The sequence below is a fragment of the Lonchura striata genome, chromosome 5 (genome assembly GCF_050655825.1).
Source record: "Lonchura striata isolate lonStrDom1 chromosome 5, ASM5065582v1, whole genome shotgun sequence".
In the NCBI taxonomy this organism is placed as follows: domain Eukaryota; kingdom Metazoa; phylum Chordata; class Aves; order Passeriformes; family Estrildidae; genus Lonchura; species Lonchura striata.
The window spans coordinates 5365001-5387100 of record NC_140707.1 but is presented as its reverse complement, the minus strand read 5'-3'; the positions used below and the strand labels follow the sequence as shown (position 1 = coordinate 5387100).

General features: G+C 52.6%; 1 protein-coding gene across 1 annotated transcript; it reads left to right on the top strand.

Annotated features, from left to right (window-relative positions):
• The first annotated feature begins 9655 nt into the window (after positions 1-9655).
• LOC144246364 (olfactory receptor 14J1-like) lies at positions 9656-12235 on the top strand. The gene has a single exon (XM_085582376.1). The coding sequence runs from the start codon at positions 10190-10192 to the stop codon at positions 11399-11401; it is 1212 nt and encodes a 403-aa protein (XP_085438502.1). The 5' UTR covers positions 9656-10189; the 3' UTR covers positions 11402-12235.
• Positions 12236-22100: the final 9865 nt, after the last annotated feature.

The window sequence follows — 22100 nt, the reverse complement described above, 5'->3', positions numbered from 1 at the left end:
CCAACACCAACACACCCTTAAGAAATGCTGGCAAGGCTGAAGGCCTTCATGTCCTTTCAGGACAGGCACTCCAGCTGTAGCTCCTATTCCCCCAAGTGTGTTTCCAGGTGGAGGTTCAGAGGTACAGCCCCAGGCCCTCTACAAGCACAAGCTGCTCACTGCCTCTTCACCTGCTTCAACTCCAGCCTGTGGTCACGGCAGCAAAACCAGGCTGTTCCTGGCCAGAGCCCAGAGCCCTGCTCCCGCAGGATGCTCTTGTCAGCACCTTCCAGGACTCTCCGCTGTGCATGCAGCGTTTTTCATGCCCGCTCCCAACAGGCTCTGGAAGGCAGAGCACAACCTGGCTGGCTCTGCCACCAGCACACCCCAAACACAGGCGGAGGAAGAAGCAGCAGGGGCTGTTTTGTGGCCATGCCCAAGAGAGACTGGAAGGTGCCCTCCCTCTGCTCTCACTTGGTTGGCTTTCTGACTGGCTCTGAGCCTGGGGCTCCTGGAGCCAGCTGGCATTTGCTCTGTGCACATGGGGGAGCTTCCAACAGCTTCTAACAGAAACCATTACTTCACCTACCAAAACCTGCCCATGCAAACCCAACAGACTTTCTTATCTATTTCCCACCTCCTCACTACACTAGGAATTTAATTCTAGTGACGATAATCATCAAGTGGTGACCAAGAGAGAAATTTAATATGTAAGTCTGCAGACACTGAAGTTCACACTACAGACTAAATGAAAAAATGCCTCAAACCTACTCATCGCAGAGACTAACTGCTGGCACATTTGTACATGTGCATTTATTCAATAAAACTAATTAATTAGTTGCAATGATTAGGCTGAATACTAATTTCGCACCAAGACCCTCCTGCTTTTGGACCCAATCCCAATTGAAAAGTATTATAATATCCATTACGTTTTTGGTAAAGACACATGCCTGATCTACATCCCACTGGAGCCACAGGTGGCACTGAATTTTAATGTTAAGGATTGGAACATACTACATTCCTGATCATGATTTAAATTGACAGCTCACACTTACTGCTTATGTGACAGCCCTCAGGTATCCAGCTGACACTACAGACTGTCTTTCCCAGGTTCAACACCTACACAAACAGGGAGATGGCCTCCCATCACATCTGCATATGTAAGATGGGCAAAATGAGAGAAAAATTTCCCTTTCTAGTATGAAATAAAGAGGAAAGCTGTCAGTCCTAACCCAGAGCTCTGCAGAAGGCTCTGTGGGGGAGCACCTGACGTTATTGAAGCTGTGTGCTCAGCCCAGAGCCCTGGAAAGATGGGATTGGCCTGGGTGCCTCAGCCTGTTTGGCGCTGGCTCTTGCACTGTTCTGGCCGTGCTGGTACAGCACTCACTGCTTGCCCAGCTTCCCTGCCATGTGTTGTACATGTTCCTGACCCATAAATCCTGTGAGACTATTGCTGATGGAATAGGGAGGAGTCACACTTTGAAAGAATCCTCTCCAGTTCCCCTTTGTTTGAACAGATGTACAACCTCGGCCATGCCTGGGAAGTGTTTCCTCACAGCCCGCAGTGCACCTTCCAATCCCTGGAAGTCTGAAGGGAGCACTAGGAATTCCAACATCCACTAATGCAGACAAGGAGTGAAATCCTTTCTTACCTGAAATGGGTAGGAAAATATATTGATACTGTGAAGAAAGTAACATTCCTTCCCAAAATGCTATGGGTTTGAGATTCAATGTTCAGTTTAGAAAGGTTTTGTCCCCATCACTGAAGTCCAGACTTCATCACTAAACATGCTGAGGCCCTTTTCTCAGCTTCTCTGCTCCACCCTTCTTGCCAGCACTGGATGGCAGTGTCAGACTCCACTTGACACAAACTCCTCTGTGTGCTCCCCTCCTGCTGAAGGAAAGCTCGTGCCAAACTGTTCCTTCCCTGCTTTCCAGCCACAATGTCCACAGCCTCCTTCTGAGACATCCTCCCCTAAATGTCTGTCCCTTCAGAGGAGCACACACACCTGGCTGTGCTTTGCACACAGGGTCTCTGTTTCTGTGGTGTTTGCATTTCAGCCTGTAAGGGGAGCACAGGGTGCAAGGAAAATGCCCGAGGCTAAAGATAACAGGAAGTCATCTGGTTGAAAACAAACAATTCTGAAAAGTTTATTCCTTTGCTTAAATCTATCTTATTAATGGAAGCCTAGTATTTATAACAATGAATACAGAGAGTATTTCTAATATCAATACAGAAACTATTTCTAACAATCAATACAGAGTATAACAGCCAATACAGAGATGATAGCAATCAAAAGAGAGTATTTCTAACAATCAGTACAGAGTATTTCTAACAATATAGGGTATATCTAACAATCAATACAGAGAGTATTTCTAGCAATCAATAGAAAGAGTATTTCTAACAATCAATACAGAGATTATAGCAATCAATACAGAATATTTAACAATCAATATACAGAAATAAGGATATTCTTAACCTAAGGAACTTAAAGAATTTCAAGCAGCAAGATTTTCTTACAGGAATGAAGTAATTTAAGAGGTAATTCAACAAATCTATCCACAAATGCTGGAAGATATCCTCCAGTTCTGCCCATGGAGATGCAAATGGCCCTGAGCAGTACAAGGGCTTTGTCAGGAAGGCCACTCCTTTCCAGGCTTTCCCCAGGAGCCCCAGGTCAATCTCTTCTTCTCTGTGCTCCCCTCTGGCTCCATTCCTACGCTGCCTCCAGATCATGAATGTGGCAGGGACAGCCAAGCAAACCACCGTGCATGTGTGACAATGGATCTTTCCTTCCAGTTCCCACAGAGGCCATGCCAGACACTCCTGTCTGGCTTCCAGGTCTGCAATTTCCTCCTCCAAGTGCAGCTGGTGCTGCCGAAGGTTTACTTCCCTCTCCTTCATCCTCTGGACAATTCCTTTATCATCCTCAGGAGAAATCCCATTTTTTCCAGGGGGCTGGTTGATGCTGACAATGGCCATCAGCACCAGGTACCTACAGAAGATTCCTTCAGCCATGGCTGATCCTTCCCTGAAAGAGAAAGAAAGGAGGACAGAGCCAAGATCCAGACTATATTGCCTCGGGAAGAGACAGGAAAGAGGCTCGCCCCTGGCAGGAAGGCTCTGGCCAGCCCTGCAGAAAGGCTGGAGGCCAGAGGTGCTCCTCAGGGCTCGCCTGCTGCTGCCAGTTCCAGTCCAGCTGCCCAAAGAGGCTCCATGAGCATGTGGTGAGGAGGAAGAGGAGGAAGGTGCGAGACACAGGGACATGAACCTGAGCAGCCAGGTTTGAGGAGAGAGAAGCTCAGCATTGCAGATGGCAGGAGAAACCAAGCCCAGTCCCCCAAGCAGGAGGAGGAGAAGAAGGGCCCCCCAGGCTGGCTGCAGGCAGACAATGGAGACCTTGCCCAAATGGGCTGGGGGTAGGGAATACACGGCCCTGCTTTCCAGCTACTCCCACCACTTCTGTCCCTGCCACTGCCTTGAGACAAAGCCCAATGAAATCCTGCTCAGCGTGGGCAAATGAGACCTTGAAGGACTTAGTGTCAGGTCAAGGCTTCCTTTCCCTCTCAAAGCCTTTCCCTTGGCAGCCTTGGGCAGGGGATTCATCCTCCCTCCCTCCTCCTTCCCACAGACCTGCTTGGAACCACTCCATGGGCACTTTCCATTCTCTGTGTCCGTCCTCAAGTGCAGTGCCAACCTGGGTCAGTCCTGGCTCTGTCCTGAGCTCCCAGGAGCTCGCAGGCTGAGATGGCAATGCTCAGCCACACCAGGGCCCTGCCCCTGCCAGCAGCACCCCCACAAGGAGCAGCAGCAGCAGCAGCAGCAGCAGCAGCAGCAGCAGCAGCAGCAGCTGCAGTCGCCTCTCAGCTGTTGGTGCCCCTGCACTGCAGCCCCTTCTGCTGGCACCAACGTTCCGTCATGGCCATGGAGACAGTCCTGAATCCATCCATGGGGTCACAGAGCCATGGAATCCCAGAGTTCCAGGTTCCTGGAATCCTAGAGTCATTGAATCCTGAGAACCACACTCAGAGGAGGAGGAGGAGGAAGAAGAGGAGGACGAGACAAGGAGGACGAAGAGGAGGTGGAAGATGAGGAGGAGGAATAGGAGGAGGAAGAGAGAGAATGAGGACAAGGAGGATGATGATGATGAGGAGAAGAACGAGGAGGAGGACAAGGAAGAGGATGAGCACAAGGAGAGGATGAGGAGGATGAGGAGGAGAAGGAAGATGAACAGGAGGAGGAGGAGGACAAGGAGGAGAATAAAGAAAAGGAGGAGGAGGAGGAGAAGGATGAGGAGGACCAGGAGGAAAAGGACGAGGAGGATGAGGACGAGCAGGATGCAGAGGAGGAGGAGAAGGAGGAAGATGAGGAGGAGGAGGAGGAGGAGAATGAGGATGAGGAGGAGGACGATGAGGAGGAGGAGGAGGATAAGGATGAGGAGGATAAGGAGGAGGAGGATGACGAGGAGGAGGAGGATGAGGATGAAGAAAAGGACAAGGAGGAGGAGGACCAGGAGGACAAGGAGGACAAGGAGGACAAGGAGGAGAAGGAGGAGAAGGATGAGGAAGACGAGGAGGAGGAGGAGGAATAGGAGGTGGAAGAGGATGAAAATGAGGATGTGGAGGAGGATGATGAGGAGAAGGAGGGTAAGGATGATCAGGACAAGGAGGAGGAGAAGGAGGGGGAGGACTAGGATGACAAGGAGGACAAGGAGGACGAGGAGGAGGAGGAGTAGGAGGACGAGTAAATGGAGGAGGAGGACAAGGAGGAGGAACAGGACAAGGAGGACGAGGAAGACCAGTAGGAGGAGGAAGAGGAGGAGGAGGGGGAGTAGGAGGACGAGGAGGACGAGGACGAGGATGAGGACGAAGACGAGGATGAGGACGAGGATGAGGACGAGGATGGGGATGAGAAGTAGGACGATGAGGAGGATGAGGAGGAGGAGGTGGAGGAGGGGTTGTTCAAAGAGCAGTTAAAGAATGAGGAGATGGGAACCTGTCCCCATGGAGAACCCATCTCCAGATGTGCTCCATGCCCTTAACAATGGCCCCTGGGGAAATGGAAACCCCCTGGCTGTGCACGGCTGCTCCCAATGTGCAAATACAGCCCTGGGCAGTGAGACTGGGACTGCCTGGGAAATTGTTCTGGGTGTGATGGCCCTGGCAGGGCCAGCCCAGAGGCTGCAGGGCTGGACCTTCATCCACTGGAATTAGTCAGGATAAATCAGAAGCAAATGAGAGTTAACAATGCAGGAACAGGAATCCAGATTCCTCCAGGACACTTTGGTTTGATAACTGCTCACTGGAGCTTGGCCTTGCAAAGTGCTCATGCCATGGGAGGAAGAACTGATTATCAAGGGAAAATTAAAGTAATTTAGTTAAACAATAGTGAACAAGATTGGATTATTCAAACCCATGTCAGGGTAGCACAATTACTAATATTGTCAGTGTTTAAAACAATTGGGAAAAAAGGATATCCACCTCAAATCACTGCTGTTGGTGGAGATAAAGGGTTTGGATCCAGCAGTGCTAATAATGGAGCCAGAGTGTGGCTCCAGAGGCCAAAAGGCCTCCCAAGGCAGCTGAAGGAACAGCTCCTGGGAAGGACAGCACTGTTTGAATCCTGAAACCTGGGCAGGAACGATGGGAATGTGTCCCTGCAGCCAAGTGCTCTGTGTGAGAACAGGTAGATATTACAGGAGATTGTTTTACACATCCTGCCAGACCAAATCCCCCTGTTTGCCCCAGTGAAAACTCATGACCTGGGCTCCATCTAGGATGGAGCCAGGGCCAGGCTCTTGTACTGCCCAAGGTGTATCCCTTGAAGGCCTTTAATAAATACCTGCTTTATTCCTTTAACACTGCCTAGCTCTGTTCTAGGCAGCCTCTCAAGGCATCACCACCAAACCAAGGGAGCATGGACCAGGTCTGGCTGGCTGGGCCTCCTGGGGAGCACCTGGCCACCTTGGCATGTCCAGGGCTGCTTCTCACCTGCCCTGAAGCCCTGGGGCTCTGGGCTCTCCTTCCAATGGGAGAGAACTCTCCTTCTCCTCCATGGGCCATGGCCAAAACTGGGATTCCTCCTCCAAAACTCTGTACATCCAAGGATAGCTCCCAAGTGAAAGCTGCCACGACAAACAGGTCTGGCTGCCCTTGGCCTCTTGGGAGCTGCCTCTAATCTGCTTTAGAAACGCTGGGACTTGGTGCTTTCCTTCCAATGAAAAGACTTGTCCTTCTTCTCAAGGTGACTGTGTTCAAAATTGAGATTCCTCCTCCCAAATTCTGTGTATGCAAGGATTCTTCCATGACAAAAGCTGCCATGAAGAACAGGTCTGGATGTCTCAGCCTCCCAGAAGCCACCTCTTTCTTCTTCTGCCTTTGAAACATTTTGGCTCTGTGCTTTCCTTCCTATGGAAAAACCTGTACTTCTCCAGGTGTCCATATCTGAAACTGGGATCCCACCTCTAAAATTCCCTACATCCAAGGGTTGCTCCCAGCCAAAATTTTCCAGAACTGACAACTCTGGCCAGCCTTGGCCTCTGGTGGCTGCCCCTGCCATACTGGGGCTCGGTTCTTTCCTTCCCATGGAGATCCCTGTGACACTGTGGGCACCTCATGGAACCAAGGGGATCATTGTGGCACCACTGGAGCCCATGGAACCAAGGGGCCATGGTGACACCGCGGGGCTTCATGGACCCAGAGACCATTATGACTCTGTGGGGCCTGATGGAACCATGAAGACCATTCTGACCCTTCAGGGCCTGGTGTCACCAAGGGGGCATTGTGACATCTCAGGGCCTCGTGGAAGCAAGGGATCATTGGGACATTGTGGGGCCCAATGGAACTGAGGGAACATGGACCAGGTCTGGCTGGCTTGGCCTCCCAGGGGCCACCTGACAGGTCTGGCTGATGTTGGAATGTCAAGGGCTGCCTGTCATCAGCTCCTGGAGCACTGGGGCTCTGTGCTCTTCTTTGTATGGGAAAGAACCGTCTGTCTTTTCAGATGCCCATTGCCAAAACTGACAGTCTGCCTAAAAAATTTCCTATATTCAAGGGTATCTCTAAGAACAAAATCTGGCAGCTCTGGCTGGCCTTGTCCTTAGGTGGTCACTTCTCATTTGCCCCTAAAACAGTGGGACTCTGTTTCTTCATTCCTATGGAAAAAAACTGGTCCTCATGACCAGGAACCATGGCCAAAATTAGAATTGGCCATCAAGCCCAGCCGGAGTCAAATAGCCATCTGTAGACCCAGGGGGAGATATTGACTCTGCCAGAGCTGCCATCCTCCCTCCAGTGAGAGAAAAGGACACAGGGCAGGAACACAGAGGAGCAACATGAACACACCGAGGTCAGGGAAGAGGAAGTTGAGTCCCAGATGGGAGGGATGAGGAGATGCCTTGATCTTGGGGCTGAAATCCTCTGGTAAAGCTATGGAGAAGGATGTCATGGATACATCAGACTCTCTTTTTCCCTATAAAACATTGAAAACTATGGGGAGATGACTTGTTCAGCAAAGACCTCCATGCTAAAGTAAGCAAATGTTGAAGTAGCTGTGATCCCATGAGAAGTCTGAATATTGAAAGAGAGAAGAGTTATGAGACCCTGTGCCCTCAGGGAGAGAAGAAGACCTCTGTTCCCAGAGCTGAAGATGATTTCAGAAATAGATGAAGAGATCCTTTGCCCTTAAACAGCTCATCTTTAAACTAATACCCCATAAGTTGGCATGGCCGCTAAACAGAGCTGTGGGAAAAGCTGTGAAAACATGGGAGTGACCTCACAATTGAAGATTTTTCCAGGCAGTGGTTATTCATGGAAATGAAAAGCCATGAGATAACTGTTTTCTTGTGGACAATTCTCCATAACATTAACAAGAGGTACTTCTCTCCTGATGTGAACTGAAGAAACATTAAAATATTCTAGAGGTGGTAAACTGACTGAAAATTTCAGGTTTTGTCTCTACATTGTCAGGTTGTATGGAGAGAGGATGTGTTCTGAAAGTTTTGTTCATATTCTTATAACTCTTTCATTTAGTTACTGCTAATAAACTTTTCTTTACACTCTTTTAAAGTTTTGAGCCCACTTTGCCTTTCTCCTAATCCTATCTCGCAGCAGGAAATGAGTAAGTATATTCTAGTGTGTGCACTGGTAATTAGCCAGCACTGAACCCACCACACTAATTGATGCGTTGACTGAGAAATATCAAATAGGCAAACGAAAACTACCATAGAAATCTTCCTGATGAACTGCCGCAGACAAGAGGGAAATCGAGGCACAGCCATGGTTTGTCAGGACTTGCTTGATCCTAATGAGCCCCATGGTGCATTTGGACCTGAGTCCTGGAACCTCAGGGCCTGAGAGGAGATTGCACAAACCCTTCCAGGAGGCAAAAGTCAGAAAAAAACCCCAAAGTTTCTCGAGGTCTTAATGGGACCCACTGAGGTCCATCCCCAACACAGGCTCCTCATGGATGCCTAGGAGGAGAGTATTGGAGGCCAGGATGGCACAAAAACCTCTCAGAGACTCCAAATGGCACAAAAACCTCTCAGTTTTGGAAGAAGAATTCAAAGAACCTCACAAAATTTGAGTATCTCAGAGTATTAATGAACCCCACTGAGTGTCAGTACAAAGCTCTCAAGGGACACATTAAAGCAGATAATTGGGGCAATGATTGCACAAGCCTCTCACAGAGTCTGTAACAAAAGTGAAACACCAATTACCTTAAAAAACTGAAGTACCTTGAAGCATTAATGAGCCCCACTGAGTGCTGTGACTGACAAAGACTCTGCAGGGACTAATTAAAGCAGTTAATTGGAGGCCAGGATTGCACAAAGCTCTAAGAGATTCCAAGGCAAAAGCAAAAGCCAGAGTCCTTTGAAAAACCTGCAGTCCCTGGCAGCATGAAGGAGCCCCCAGGGCCATTCCTGACCAAGGCTCCCCAGGGACTCCTTCCAGCAGATCCTTGAGGCCACTGGGATGTGGGCTAGGGGGGGATGCTGAGGGCAGGACCAGGGGCTGACAGTGCCCAGCCTGGCTGGGGCTGTGCCAGGAGGCCCCAGGGCCTCAGGACAAGGTGTCTCCTCACAGCCCTTGGTGGCACAGACCCTGCTGTGCCCCAGGGCACCAAGACTTGGCTTCTCTTTGTCCCCACCTGGCATCAGTGCCTCCAGTTCTCTGCTCGGCCTGGGGCCTGGGGACACTTTCTCAGTCGTGTCCCTCAGTGGGACCCATTAAAAGTCCAAAAAACTTTGGAGTTGGATTATGACTTGGAGTTCTGCAGAGGTTTCTGCAGCTCCCTCCCAGGGCCTGATGTTCAGGGCTAAGCACAAAGCCCCAGAGGTTCATTAAAGTCCTTGTGCTGTGTCTGTGCTGCTGAGCTGGGTCAGGGTCCTGGCACAGAGGGTGATGCTGGTAACCAAGCAGAGCTTCAAAAGCACATTGCTCTTGCTGAGCAGCTCTTCTCCCAGCCCAGCAGGGCTGGGGCACTGCCTGCAGCCAGCGCGGGCACAGCACAGAGGCACAGAGAGCTTCAATCAGTCAGGGCTGGGAAGGGGCTGAGAAGTGCCTGGGGCAGAATCACTGCCAGCCCTTGGCACAGGAACCTCTGGCTGCAGGACAATGCAGCTGCAGCTCCTGGAGAGATCTCCTAAAGCTGGAACATGCCAATGCTCACAGACCCTGTGAGTGCATTCTCTGCTCATCTCCTGTGCAGAGCAGCCAGGGGTGCCCAGGGCTGTCCTGCAGAGCAGGGTCCTGCAGCCCAGGACGCTGTGCTGGGCCAGGGACTCTGCTGCCTGTCAGGGACAGCTCTCAGCTGGCTGAGGAAGCTGCTCCCAGTGCTGAGGGAAAAGATCTGGGGGGAAGGATACAGCTCATAATGATTGGAAGTGTTCTCCTTGTGTGGTGAAGATGCTGCATTGTTCAGGACTGCTCCCAGCACAACAATTAACTGCAGAATATTTCCCAGCAGATTATACAGGGAGCACAGCAAGGCATGGGCTGCATAAAAGGGAAAATCCTGTTTTTTTTAATGTACTGCTCTGTGTTGCCTGGAATGGAAATTTCCCATACATATTAATCTCTCACTTCATGTTAAGAAAAATAAACAAGCTTTTCCTGAGATCTGAATAAACCAGGTAGTGACAGAAATCAGGACAGGGTCCCTTAGAGGCAGCATCAGTGCCACTTTTCCAGCCTCCTCAGGATTTCTCTGATGTTGTCATCAGAGACTGGAGAGAAAGAGCTGGCCCTGGGCAGTGCCAGTTCTGGGAGGTGTTTGCAGGGCAGAGCTGAGCCCCCAGGGCTGGACTGGGCTCTGGCAGCTCTGGCCAGGCCCATCCCTGGGCACAGGGACAGCTCCAGGACACAGAGCCCTGGGCAGGCAGTGGGGAAAAAAATGCCCCCAGGCTGTGCTGGGATATTTAAAGACCTTTCCACACCTAACTACTCCATGATTACTTTTCTTACAGGTCCTCATGCCAAGACACCACAGATGTCCAACAGCAGCTCCATCAGCCACTTCCTCCTGCTGGCACTGGCAGACACGCGGCAGCTGCAGCTCCTGCACTTCTGCCTCTTCCTGGGCATCTCCCTGGCTGCCCTCCTGGGCAACGGCCTCATCATCAGCGCCGTAGCCTGCGGCCACCACCTGCACACGCCCATGTTCTTCTTCCTGCTCAACCTGGCCCTCAGCGACCTGGGCTCCATCTGCACCACTGTCCCCAAAGCCATGCACAATTCCCTCTGGGACACCAGGAACATCTCCTACACAGGATGTGCTGCTCAGCTCTTTTTCCTTCTGTTCTTCCTTGGAACAGAGCTTTCCCTCCTGACCATCATGTGCTATGACCGCTACGTGTCCATCTGCAAACCCCTGCACTATGGGACCCTCCTGGGCAGCAGAGCTTGTGCCCACATGGCAGCAGCTGCCTGGGCCAGTGCCTTTCTCAATGCTCTCATGCACACAGCCAATACATTTTCCCTACCCCTGTGCCATGGCAATGTCCTGGGCCAGTTCTTCTGTGAAATCCCACAGATCCTCAAGCTCTCCTGCTCCAAGTTTTATCTCAGGGAACTTGGGCTTCTTGTGGTTACTGGTAGTTTATCATTGTGTTGTTCTGTGTTCATTATTTTCTCCTATGTGCAAATCTTCAGGGCTGTGCTGAGGATCCCCTCTGAGCAGGGACGGCACAAAGCCTTTTCCACCTGCCTCCCTCACCTGGCCGTGGTCTCTCTGTTTGTCAGCACTGGTGTATTTGCCTACCTGCAGCCCCCCTTAAAGTCCTCCCCATCCCTGGATCTGTCCCTGTCAGTTCTGTACTCAGTGGTGCCTCCAGCCCTGAATCCCCTCATCTACAGCCTGAGTAACCAGGAGCTCAAGGCTGTAGTGAGGAGACTGATGACTGGATGGTTTCAGAAACATTAAATAGCTGGCCAATTTCTGCAAATCACTTGTAATAAAAGTAATCTTTGATACTAATTGTTGGTTTCATTATAGAGGTGCTTTTTTACTTTGTTTTAGGTTTTTGAGATTGCCCACAAAAAAGTATCATTGTTTGTGCCATTTCTCATTTTGTTACTTCCACCTTCCCTGTGCCCACAAACTGTGTCAATGAGGGGTTGAACTCTTGGTGGATTTAAGGAACTAAATTATCTCCCAGCACAGTTTTCTGCAGAGATGCCCTTTTGCTGCATTCTCTGGAGCTGCAGCAGCAATGTCTGTGTGCAGAGCTGGGGCAGATCAGTGCTGGCACAGCAGCTCTGCTCCTGCTGGCCACACCATTCCTGATCCAGGCCAGGAGCCATTGGCCTTCTTGGCCACCTGGGCACACTGCTGGCTCATGTCCAGCCTGCTGTCCATCAGTCCCTGCAGGTCCCTTTCTGCCTGGCTGCTGTCCAGCCCCTCTGTCCCCAGCCTGTAGCGCTGCAGGGGTTGTTGTGGCCAAAGTGCAGGACCCAGCACTGGGACTTGTTAAACCTCACCTTGTTGGATTTGGGCCCTGGATCCAGACTACCCTGGACTCTCTGCAGAGCCCTCCTACCCTCCAGCAGATCCACACTCCTATCCAGCTTGGTGTCATCTGCAAAGATGTCCTTGGTTCCAAGGGGCCCCTCAGCGTCAAAATGTCCCTTTGGTTACACCAGGCCCTGCACTGTCACACTGGTCTCCTTGGTTCCATGGGCCCCAAAATGTGACAATGGACTCCTTGGTTCCATGGGGCTTCACAGTGTCACAATGTTCTTGTTGGTGCCACAGTTCCACAGTGGCCCCTTGGTTCCATGGGGCCCCATGGTGTCACAAAGGCCCCATGGTCACATGAGGTCCCACACTGTCACAATGCTCTCTGTGGTTCCACAAGTCCCCTCAGTGTCACAATGGACTCCTTGTTTCCACGAGGCCACACAGTGTCACAAGGGCCTTCCAGATTCCCTGAGGCCCCAGAGTGTCACAGTGGCCCCTTGGTTACACAAGGTCCTGCAGTGTCACAATGTCCCCTTGGTCCCATGAGGCCCCGCAGTGTCAGAAGGGCCCCTTGGTTCCCCTGGGCCCTGGACTCTCCCAATGCTCTCCTTGGTTTGGCAGTGTCACAGTGGTGAAACCCCTCGGTCACACGAGGCCCCGCAGTGTCACCATGGCCTCTGTGGTTCCACCAGGACCCAGTGTCACGGGGACTCCCTGGTTCCATTTGGCCCCAGAGCACCACAATGGAGCCCTGGTTCTATGGGGCTGCACAGTGTCACCATGGTCCTCTTAGTTCCACGAGGCCCTGCAGGGTCACAATGGCCCCAGAGTGTCCCAATCATCACAGAATGACAGAATCAAATAGGCTGGAAAAGACCTTTGGGATCATCAAGTCCAGGCAATGTCCTAATACCGCCTTGTCACTCAGACCATGCCACTGAGTGCCACTGGAGAGGGACAGTGACTCTGCCACCTCCCCCCTGGCCTGCCCATTCCAATGCCCTCTCACCCTTTCTGTGAAGAACTTCTTCCTCTTGTCCAGCCTAATCCTCCCCTGGTGCAGCTGAAGGCTGTGTCTTCTTGTCCTGCCCTCCAGCAGATCCACACTCACACCCAGCTTGGTGTCACCTGCAAATTTGGGGATGGTGAGCTCGATCCCCTCCCCCAGATCATCGGTGAAGATGTTAGACAGGACTGGGCCCAACACAGATCCCTGGGGACAGTGCCAGGGACTGGACACCAGCTGGGTGCAGCACCATCCCCACCCCTCTCTGGGCCCAGCCTCCAGCCAGCTCTTCCATCTCCCAGCCAGGAGGGAACCTGCCCAAGCCGTGGGCTGCAGCTTTTCCAGGGAATGCTGTCAGAGACAGTGTCCAAGGCTCTGCTGAAGTCCAGATGGACACATCCACAGCCTTTCCCACACCCACAGGTGCGTTACCTGGTTATAAAAGAAGATCAGGTTGCTCAGGCAGGACTTGCCCCTCTTAAATCCACGCTGGCTGGCTCTGACCCCTCGGCCATCCTGTGGGTGCCCTGTGGTGGCTCTCAAGGTGATCTGTTCCATAACCTTGCCGGGCACCGAGGTCAGGCTGGCAGGCCTGGAGCTCCCCAGATCCTCCTTCCAGCCCTTCTTGGGGATGGGCTCCCACTGGCACCTCCAGTGCTCTGGGACCTCCCTGGTGAGCCAGGACTGATGGTAAATGATGGAAAGCAGCTTGGGGAGCTCATCCACCAGCTCCCTCATCCCCCTAGGATGGATCCCATCCCATCCACCTGTGAGCATCTGAGTGGCTCAGTAGGTCAGCAGCTGCTTTCTCCTGGATTACAGGGAGCTGTTCTGCTCCCTGTGCCCATCTACTAGCTCAGGAGAAAGCTTGTCCTGAGGACAACCTCTCCATAAAATGAAAATTGAGACATACAAGGTATTAAGTAGTTTGGCCTTTTCCTTTTCTTTAGTTACTCTAATCTCCACTTCATCCAATAAAGAGTAGAATTCCCCTTATACCACGTTTTGCTATTAACTTATTCATAGACAACTTTTTTATTATTTTTCACAGAAGTGGCCAGGTTAATCTCTAATTGAGATTTCACCTCTTTCCTTTTTTTTTTCCTACATTACCTAACAACATCCTTAAACGCTTGCTAAGTTGCCTGACCTTCTGCCCAAAGTTGATGCACCCTCTTCTTTCCCCTAAGTTCCCACAAAAGCTCCATGGGCAGCCAGGACAGTCATTTTCCTCACCAGCTCATCTTTTGCCACACTGGGATGGGCTGCTCCTTCCCCCTTAAGATAGTCTTGAACTATGTCCATCCTTCCTGGACTCCTTTGTTTTTAAGGGCTGTTTCCCATTAAAAAATCAGTACCTGGAATTGTTTGAGTTGTATTGCCCCCACTCCAGGATGAGCATCCTGATACAAGAACTTAATTGTGTTTATATCTATCACAGAACCATGTTTGTCTAAAATTAATTTTAGTATGGAAATCACTTGTGGATGCTGGACTCATTAGACACTTCTGGGATGTTGCACATAGCTCAGGGAAGAGCGTGATTGTTATTAAATTGTGTCCTGTTCATCCATGGTCTGTTGGCCATGAAGAGAAACTTTCTGTGCCTCTGAGCCTCACCAGTACCTGTTCAGGCATCTTGAACAAATGTTTATGAGCTTTTGTAAATGAATTCCTGAAGTGAAGAGCTCAAGAAAGAAGAGGCATCTGGAGCAGTAAAAATCATCAGCAACCCCCAAGTGACTGAGGATCCATCCCCATCAGGGCAGCAATGAGCAGAAATGGGCACAGCTTTGTGGCTGCCCCAGCTCTGGGATGGGCCCTGGGCCTGGAGCAGGAGCAGCTCTGGAGGGCCCCAGGGCCGGGGCTCTTGTGCTGGCCTGGGCAGATGGGATGGCAGGAGGGGCTGCAGAGCTCTCAGCACCTCAGGCAGAGGGGAGCAGGGCAGCCAGGGAGCTCCTTTGGCCTTGGCCAAGCCCCTTCCCCCATGGTGGGGCTGAGTCCTGGCTGAGCTGCAGCTGCTGCTGTGCCCTTGGCAGGGGCTGAGGCCGTGGGGCAGTGCCCAGAGCAGCCTGGGCTGAGCAGAGCTGTGGGGCCAGAGCCGGCTGGGCTGTGCTGGGGAGAGGCCCTTGGTGCTGCCCAGAGCTCAGGGCAGCTGGCAGAGCTGGCAGGGAGCTGGGCTGGGCTGGGAGAGCCTGGCACAGAAACCATCAGTGTCCATCTCAGCCTGGCTGAGCGGGCAGGGGCAGGACTCAGCCCAGGCCTTGTGGGGCAGGGCCAGCGCCTGGGCAGGCATTGAAAACAGGCAAGAGCCCCAGAGAGGAGGCTGCTCTGTGCCCTTGGGGCATGGACAGAGCAGGGAGGGGCCCAGGACATTTGTCAGCGCCAGCCTCTGTCTGTGCCAGCCCTGGGCAGCCCTGGCTGCTGAGCCCAGCTCTGCCCTGGGCTGAGTTTGGCTGTGGCCCAGCTCCATCCTCCTGCGGGGCTCAGGGCCTGTTCCCGGCCATGGCCAGCCCTGGCCGCCTCTCTGCTGGCCCCGAGGCCGGCAGAGCCCGGGCAGGGCTGTCTGTGCAGCCCCACAGGTGCCACGGGCTCGGCAGGAGCTGGCAGAGGCTGCCCAGCAGGGAGGCCATGGGGCACAGAGCCCCAAGGCTGCCCAGGGCCCCACGGCACAGGGGCCGTTCCCAGCCGCAATGCTCCTGTCCTGGGCTGGGCTGCACAGGGGCTGTGGCACCATGGCTGGGCCAGCACAGGGCCACCGAGGGGCCACGCAGCCGCTGCCGGGGCTGGCAGCAAGGCTGGGCACAGACAAGGAATTGCTGAGCATGGCCTGCGCTGGCCAGGGCTGCCTGTGCCCAAGGCAGAGCTCAGCTGCCCTTGGGGCTGCAGGAACACTCAGGAGCCCAAAGAGCCTCCATGGCTGTGCTGGAGACCAAGGCTGGAGCAGGGAAATGCAGGGCTGCTGTGCCATGGGGAGGGCATGGAATTCCAGCACACACCTCAGCTCTCTGATGGTCCCGGCACCGTGCTGGGCCCTGTTCCAGACTGGAGCAGAGCAGATGTTGATGGCACAGGAGCCCTGCGGGGCTGGCAGGGACCTGCAGCTTGCAAGGTGCTCTGCTCTCCCTCAGCTCCTCTCTGAGAGATCCAGTCCCAGCTTGGCACCTCAGGGCACAAGTGGCACTGCCTGTTCATGGGCACACAGCTGATGTCTGCCTGGAAAGGGGCCCAGGTGTTAATACTCATACATTTCATGTTATGGAATCAAATTTTTATTATCTGGGTTACTTCAGTACTTTTAAGAAATGGCAAAGTTTTCCCACCTGGAACAGGAATTTCCTAGAAGTGTAGTGTTGGCAGGAGGAGAAATACTGACATTGCCTTCTACTTGTGTCACCAATATTCAGTTTATTATTTCCTCTCCCTCTTCCTTCAGGCGTTTCCAGCTCTCCTGTTTAAATGGCCATGTCTAAGGTCATCACTAGTCCAACTGGATTTATGTCCTTCCTGCTGCTCCCAGATTTCCTTCACCAGATGGTTTCTGGTCATTAAAGTGCCTCTCAACTGACTGGCTTCATGCTTTGAGCTTCCAGAAGTTGCCCAGTCTTTCAGAGGTTAATATAAATACCATATCAGTCAACATCCTTATTGTGCTTATATATATCAAAGAACTACCTTTTCTTATGTCTTTATCCGAAGCTGTTCCTGTACAGAAATGCCTTGGGTGTGGGGGACATGTCAGATGCTGCAGGGACATCCCAGAGAGATGAGGGAAGAGCTGTGATGGTTATTAAACTGTTCAAATGTTCAACTTGTGTTTGTTGGCAAGAAACCTTTCTGTGCCTCCGAGTGTCACCAGTCCCTGAGCCCAAAGGACACAAACCTGATGAGTTGTGGTTCCCACTGCCGGGGCACTTGTGTTGGAGGGTGCCGTGGGAGACAAGACTCATGCTATCATGATCATCAAGTCTCAGTTTATTGTGACAGATTACACAGTTTATATATGTTCATTAATTAGCTCATACATATTGCAAAAGCCAAGCTCATGATTGGTTGCTATGTGACTTGTACTGTTATTTTAAAAGTATCTTTGTGTTTGATACTTGCCTGTCCAGCTGGCCTTGCAGTTAGAAGGGCTTAGCACTTCTTTGTTCTTCTCTATCTACTTCTACATACCAAGCAGTTTCAATATCCTGCTTTCTGCACACCATCTGCTCTTCAGGGTCATGCGAACCTTGCAGCAGTCACGTAGCCCACCCTACTTGGATTAATTTTACAGCATCATGTCCCCTGTTGTACAACCATTCCTCTGCCAACCTCTCTTCAGACAAGGACAAGGAGGATGATGAGGATGAGGAGGAGGAGGACAACGAGGAGGAGGAGGAGGAGAAGAAGGATGAGGACGAGGATTAGGAGGAGAAGGATGAAGATAAGGAAAAGGATGAAGATGCAGAGGACAAGGAGGACGAGGAGGTCGAGGAGGAGGAGGAGGAGGAGGAGAAGGAGGACGACGAGGACGAGGAAGAGGACGAGGACGAGGACGAGGAGGAAGAGGACGAGGAGGAGGACGAGGAGGAGGACGAGGAGGATGACGAGGACGACGAGGAGGACGACGAGGAGGACGAGGAGGAGGACGACGAAGAAAAGGTGGAAGATGAGGAGGAGGAATAGGAGGAGGAAGAGAGAGAACGAGGACAAGGAGGACGAGGAGGAGGAGGTCGAGGAGGAGGAGGAGGAGGAGGACGACGACGAGGACGAGGACGAGGACGAGGACGAGGACGAGGACGAGGAAGACGAGTAGGAGTACGAGGAGGAGGACGAAGAGGACGACAAGGACAACGAGGAGAAGGACGAGGAGGAGGACGAGGAGGAGGACGAGGAGGACGACGACGAAGAAAAGGTGGAAGATGAGGAGGAGGAATAGGAGGAGGAAGAGAGAGAACGAGGACAAGGAGTATGATGATGAGGAGGAGGAGAACGAGGAGGAAGAGGAGAATGAGAATGAGGAAGAGGAGGAGGAGGAGAACAATGACAAGGAGGATGAGGAGGGGGAGGAGAAAGAGGGGGAGCAGGAGGAGGAAGAGGAGGAGGAGGAAGATGACAAGGACTAGGGCAAGCACAAGGAAGATGAGGAGGAGGAGGAGGAGGAGGAGAATGAGGATGAGGACGACAATGAGGAGGATGAGGAGGATAAGGATGCGGAGGATAAGGAGGAGGAGGATGAGGAGTAGGACAAGGATGAGGAAAAGGACGAGGAAGAGGAGGACAAGGAGGACGAGGAGGACGAAGAGGACAAGGAGGAGGAGGATGAGGAAGACGAGGAGGAAGAAGAGGAATAGGAGGATAAAGAGGATGAGAATGAGGATGTGGAGGAGGACAAGGAGGAGGAGGACGAGGAAGACGAGGAGGAGGAGGAGGAGGAGGACGATGAGGAGGACGAGGAGGACGAGGAGGAGGACGAGGAGGAAGATGAGGAGGACGAGTAGAACGAGGAGGAGGACGAGGAGGATGAGGAGGAGAAGGAGGAGGACGAGGAGGAGGACGAGGAGGAGGACGAGGACAACGACAACGATGACGACGACGACGACAACGAGGACAAAGAGGAGGTGGAAGATGAGGAGGAGGAACAGGAGGAGGAAGAGAGAGAACGAGGACAAGGAGGATGATGATGAGGAGGAGGACAACGAGGAGGAAGAGGAGAATGAGGATGAGGAGGAGGAGGAGGAGGAGGAGGACAATGACAAGGAGGATGAGGAGGGGGAGGAGAATGAGGAGGAGCAGGAGGAGGAAGAGGAGGAGGAGGACGACAACAAGGACTAGGGCAAGCACAAGGAAGATGAGGAGGTGGAGGAGGAGGACAAGGAAGAGGAGGAGGCAGAGAAGCATGAAGAGGAGAAATAGGAGGAGGAAGAGAGAGGACAAGGACAAGGAGGATGATGAGGATGAGGAGGAGGAGGACAACGAGGAGGAGGGGGAGGAGAAGAAGGATGAGGACGAGGAGGAGAAGGATGACGATGAGAAAAAGGATGAAGATGAAGAGGACAAGGAGGAAGAGAAGGAGGAGGAGGAGGAGGAGGAGAAGGAAGATTAACAGGAGGAGGACGAGAAAAAGGAGGAGAATAAAGAGGATGAGGACAAGGATGAGGAGGACCAGGAGGAGAAGGACGAGGAGGATGAGAATGAGCAGGATGGGAAGGATGAGGAGGAGGAAGAGGAGGAGGAGGAGGAGGACGAGGACGAGGACGAGGAGGACGAGGAGGACGAGGATGAACAGGAGGAGGAGGAGGAGGAGGAGGATGAGGACGAGGAGGAGGAGGAGGACGAGGAGGACGACGAGGAGGAGGACGAGCAGGAGGACGAGGAGGAGAACGAGGAGGAGGACGAGGAGGAGGAGGAGGACGACGACGACGACAATGACGACGAAGAGGAGGTAGAAGATGAGGAGGAGTAATAGGAGAAGGAAGAGAGAGAACGAGGACAAGGAGGATGATGAGGAGGAGGAGGAGAACGAGGATGAAGAGGAGAATGAGGATGATGAGGAGGAGGAGGACAATGACAAAGAGGATGAGGATGGGGAGGAGAAAGAGGAGGAGCAGGAGGAGGAAGAGGAGGAGGAGGAAGATGACAAGGACTAGGGCAAGCACAAGGAAGATGAGGAGGAGGAGGAGGAGGACAAGGAAGAGGAGGAAGCAGAGAAGCATGAAGAGGAGGAATAGAAGGAGGAAGAGAGAGGACAAGGACAAGGAGGATGATGAGGATGAGGAGGAGGAGGACAGCGAGGAGAAGGAGGAGGAGAAGAAGGATGAGGACGAGGACGAGGAGGAGAAGGATGAGGATGAGGAAAAGGATGAAGATGCAGAGGACAAGTAGGAGGAGGAGGAGGAGGAGAAGGAAGATGAACAGGAGGAGGAGGAGGACAAGGTGGAGAATAAACAAAAGGAGTACAAGGATGAGGAGGACCAGGAGGAGAAGGACGAGGAAGATGAGGATGAGCAGGGTGGGGAGGATAAGGAGGAGGAAGAGGAGGAAGATTAGGAGGAGGAGAAGGAGGAGAATGAGGATGAGGAGGACAATGAGGATGACGAGGATAAGGATGTGGAGGATAAGGAGGAGGAGGATGAGGAGGAGGACAAGGATGAGGAAAAGGACGAGGATGAGGAGGACGAGGAGGACAAGGAGGACAAGGAGGAGGAGGACGAGGAAGACGAGGAGGAGGAGGAGAAATAGGAGGATAAAGAGGATGAGAATGAGGATGTGGAGGAGGACAAGGAGGAGGAGGACGAGGAAGATGAGGAGGAGGAGGAGGAATAGGAGGATAAAGAGGATGAGAATGAGGATGTGGAGGAGGACAATGACGAGGATGAGGAAGACAAGGAGGAGGAGGAGGACAAGGAGGAGGACGAGGAGGAGGACAAGGAGGACGAGGAGGAGGAAGAGGAGGAGGAGGAGGACGAGGACGACGAGGAGGACAAAGATGAGGAGGAGGAAGACGAGGAGGAGGAGGAGGATGAAGACGAGGAGGACGAGGACGAGGAGGATGAGGAGGACGAGGAGGACAAGGGGAAGGAGAACGAGGAGGACGAGGAGGAGGAGGAAGAGGAGGAGGAGGGGGAAGAGGAGGAGGAGGACGATGAGGAGGAGGACGAGGAGGAGGACGAGGAGAAGGACGAGGAGGAGGACAAGGAGGACGACGAGGAGGACGATGACGAAGAGGAGGTGGAAGATGAGGAGGAATAGGAGGAGGAAGAGAGAGAACGAGGACAAGGAGGATGATGAGGAGGAGGAGGAGAACGAGGAGGAAGAGGAGAATGAGGATGAGGAGGAGGAGGAGGACAATGACAAAGAGGTTGAGGATGGGGAGGAGAAAGAGGAGGAGCAGAAGGAGGAAGAGGAGGAGGAGGAAGATGACAAGGACTAGGGCAGGCACAAGGAAGATGAGGAGGAGGAGGACAAGGAAGAGGAGGAGGCAGAGAAGCATGAAGAGGAGGAATAGGAGGAGGAAGAGAGAGGACAAGGACAAGGAGGATGATGAGGATGAGGACGAGGAGGAGAAGGATGAGGATGAGGAAAAGGATGAAGATGAAGAGGACAAGGAGGAGGAGGAGGAGGAGGAGGAGAATGAAGATGAACAGGAGGAGGAGGAGGAGGACAAAGTGGAGAATAAAGAGGAGGAGGACAAGGATGAGGAGGACCAGGATGAGAAGGACGAGAAGGATGAGGATGAGCAGGATGGGGAGGACGAGGAGGAGGAAGAGGAGGAAGATGAGGAGGAGGAGAAGGAGGAGAATGAGAATAAGGAGGACAATGAGGAGGATGAGGAGGATAATGATGCAGAAGATAAGGAGGAGGAGGAGGAGGATGAGGACAAGGATGAGGAAAAGGATGAGGATGAGGAGGACAAGGAGGATGAAGAGGATAAGTAGGACAAGGAGGAGGAGGATGGGGAAGACGAGGAGGACGAGGAAGGCGAGGACGAGGAGGAGGAATAGAATAAAGAGGATGAGAATGAGGATGTGGAGGAGGACAATGAGGAGGAGGAGGAGTAGGAGGAGGAGTAGGAGGAGGACGAGGAGGACGAGGAGGATGAGGAGGACGAGGAGGAGGAGGAGGAAGAGGAGGAGGACGAGGAGGACGAAGAGGAGGAGGAGGATAAGGAGGAGGACAAGGACGAGAACGTCCTCCTTGTCCTCTGTGTCTTCATCCGTTTCCTCATTCTCATCCTTCTCCTCCTCATCCTCATCCTTCTTCTCCTCCTCCTCCTCCTCGTTGTCCTCCTCCTCCTCATCCTCATCATCCTCCTTGTCCTTGTCCTCTCTCTTCCTCCTCCTATTCCTCCTCTTCATGCTTCTCTGCCTCCTCCTCTTCCTTGTCCTCCTCCTTACCCTCATCTTCCTTGTGCTTACCCTAGTCCTTGCTGTCTTCCTCCTCCTCCTCTTCCTCCTCCTGCTTCCCCTCTTTTTCCTCCCCATCCTCATCCTCCTTGTCATTGTCCTCCTCCTCCTCCTCCTCCCCTCATTCTCCTCTTCCTCCTCGTTCTCCTCCTCCTCATCATCATCATCCTCCTTGTCCTCATTCTCTTTATTCCTCCTCCTCTTCCTCCTCCGCATCTTCCACCTCCTCTTCGTCGTCGTCGTCCTCGTCCTCGTCCTCGTCCTC

What these genes read in the sequence shown, in the direction of transcription:
- LOC144246364 (XM_085582376.1), top strand. Translation starts at nt 10,190, where the DNA reads ATGTTGTCATCAGAGACTGGAGAGAAAGAGCTGGCCCTGGGCAGTGCC.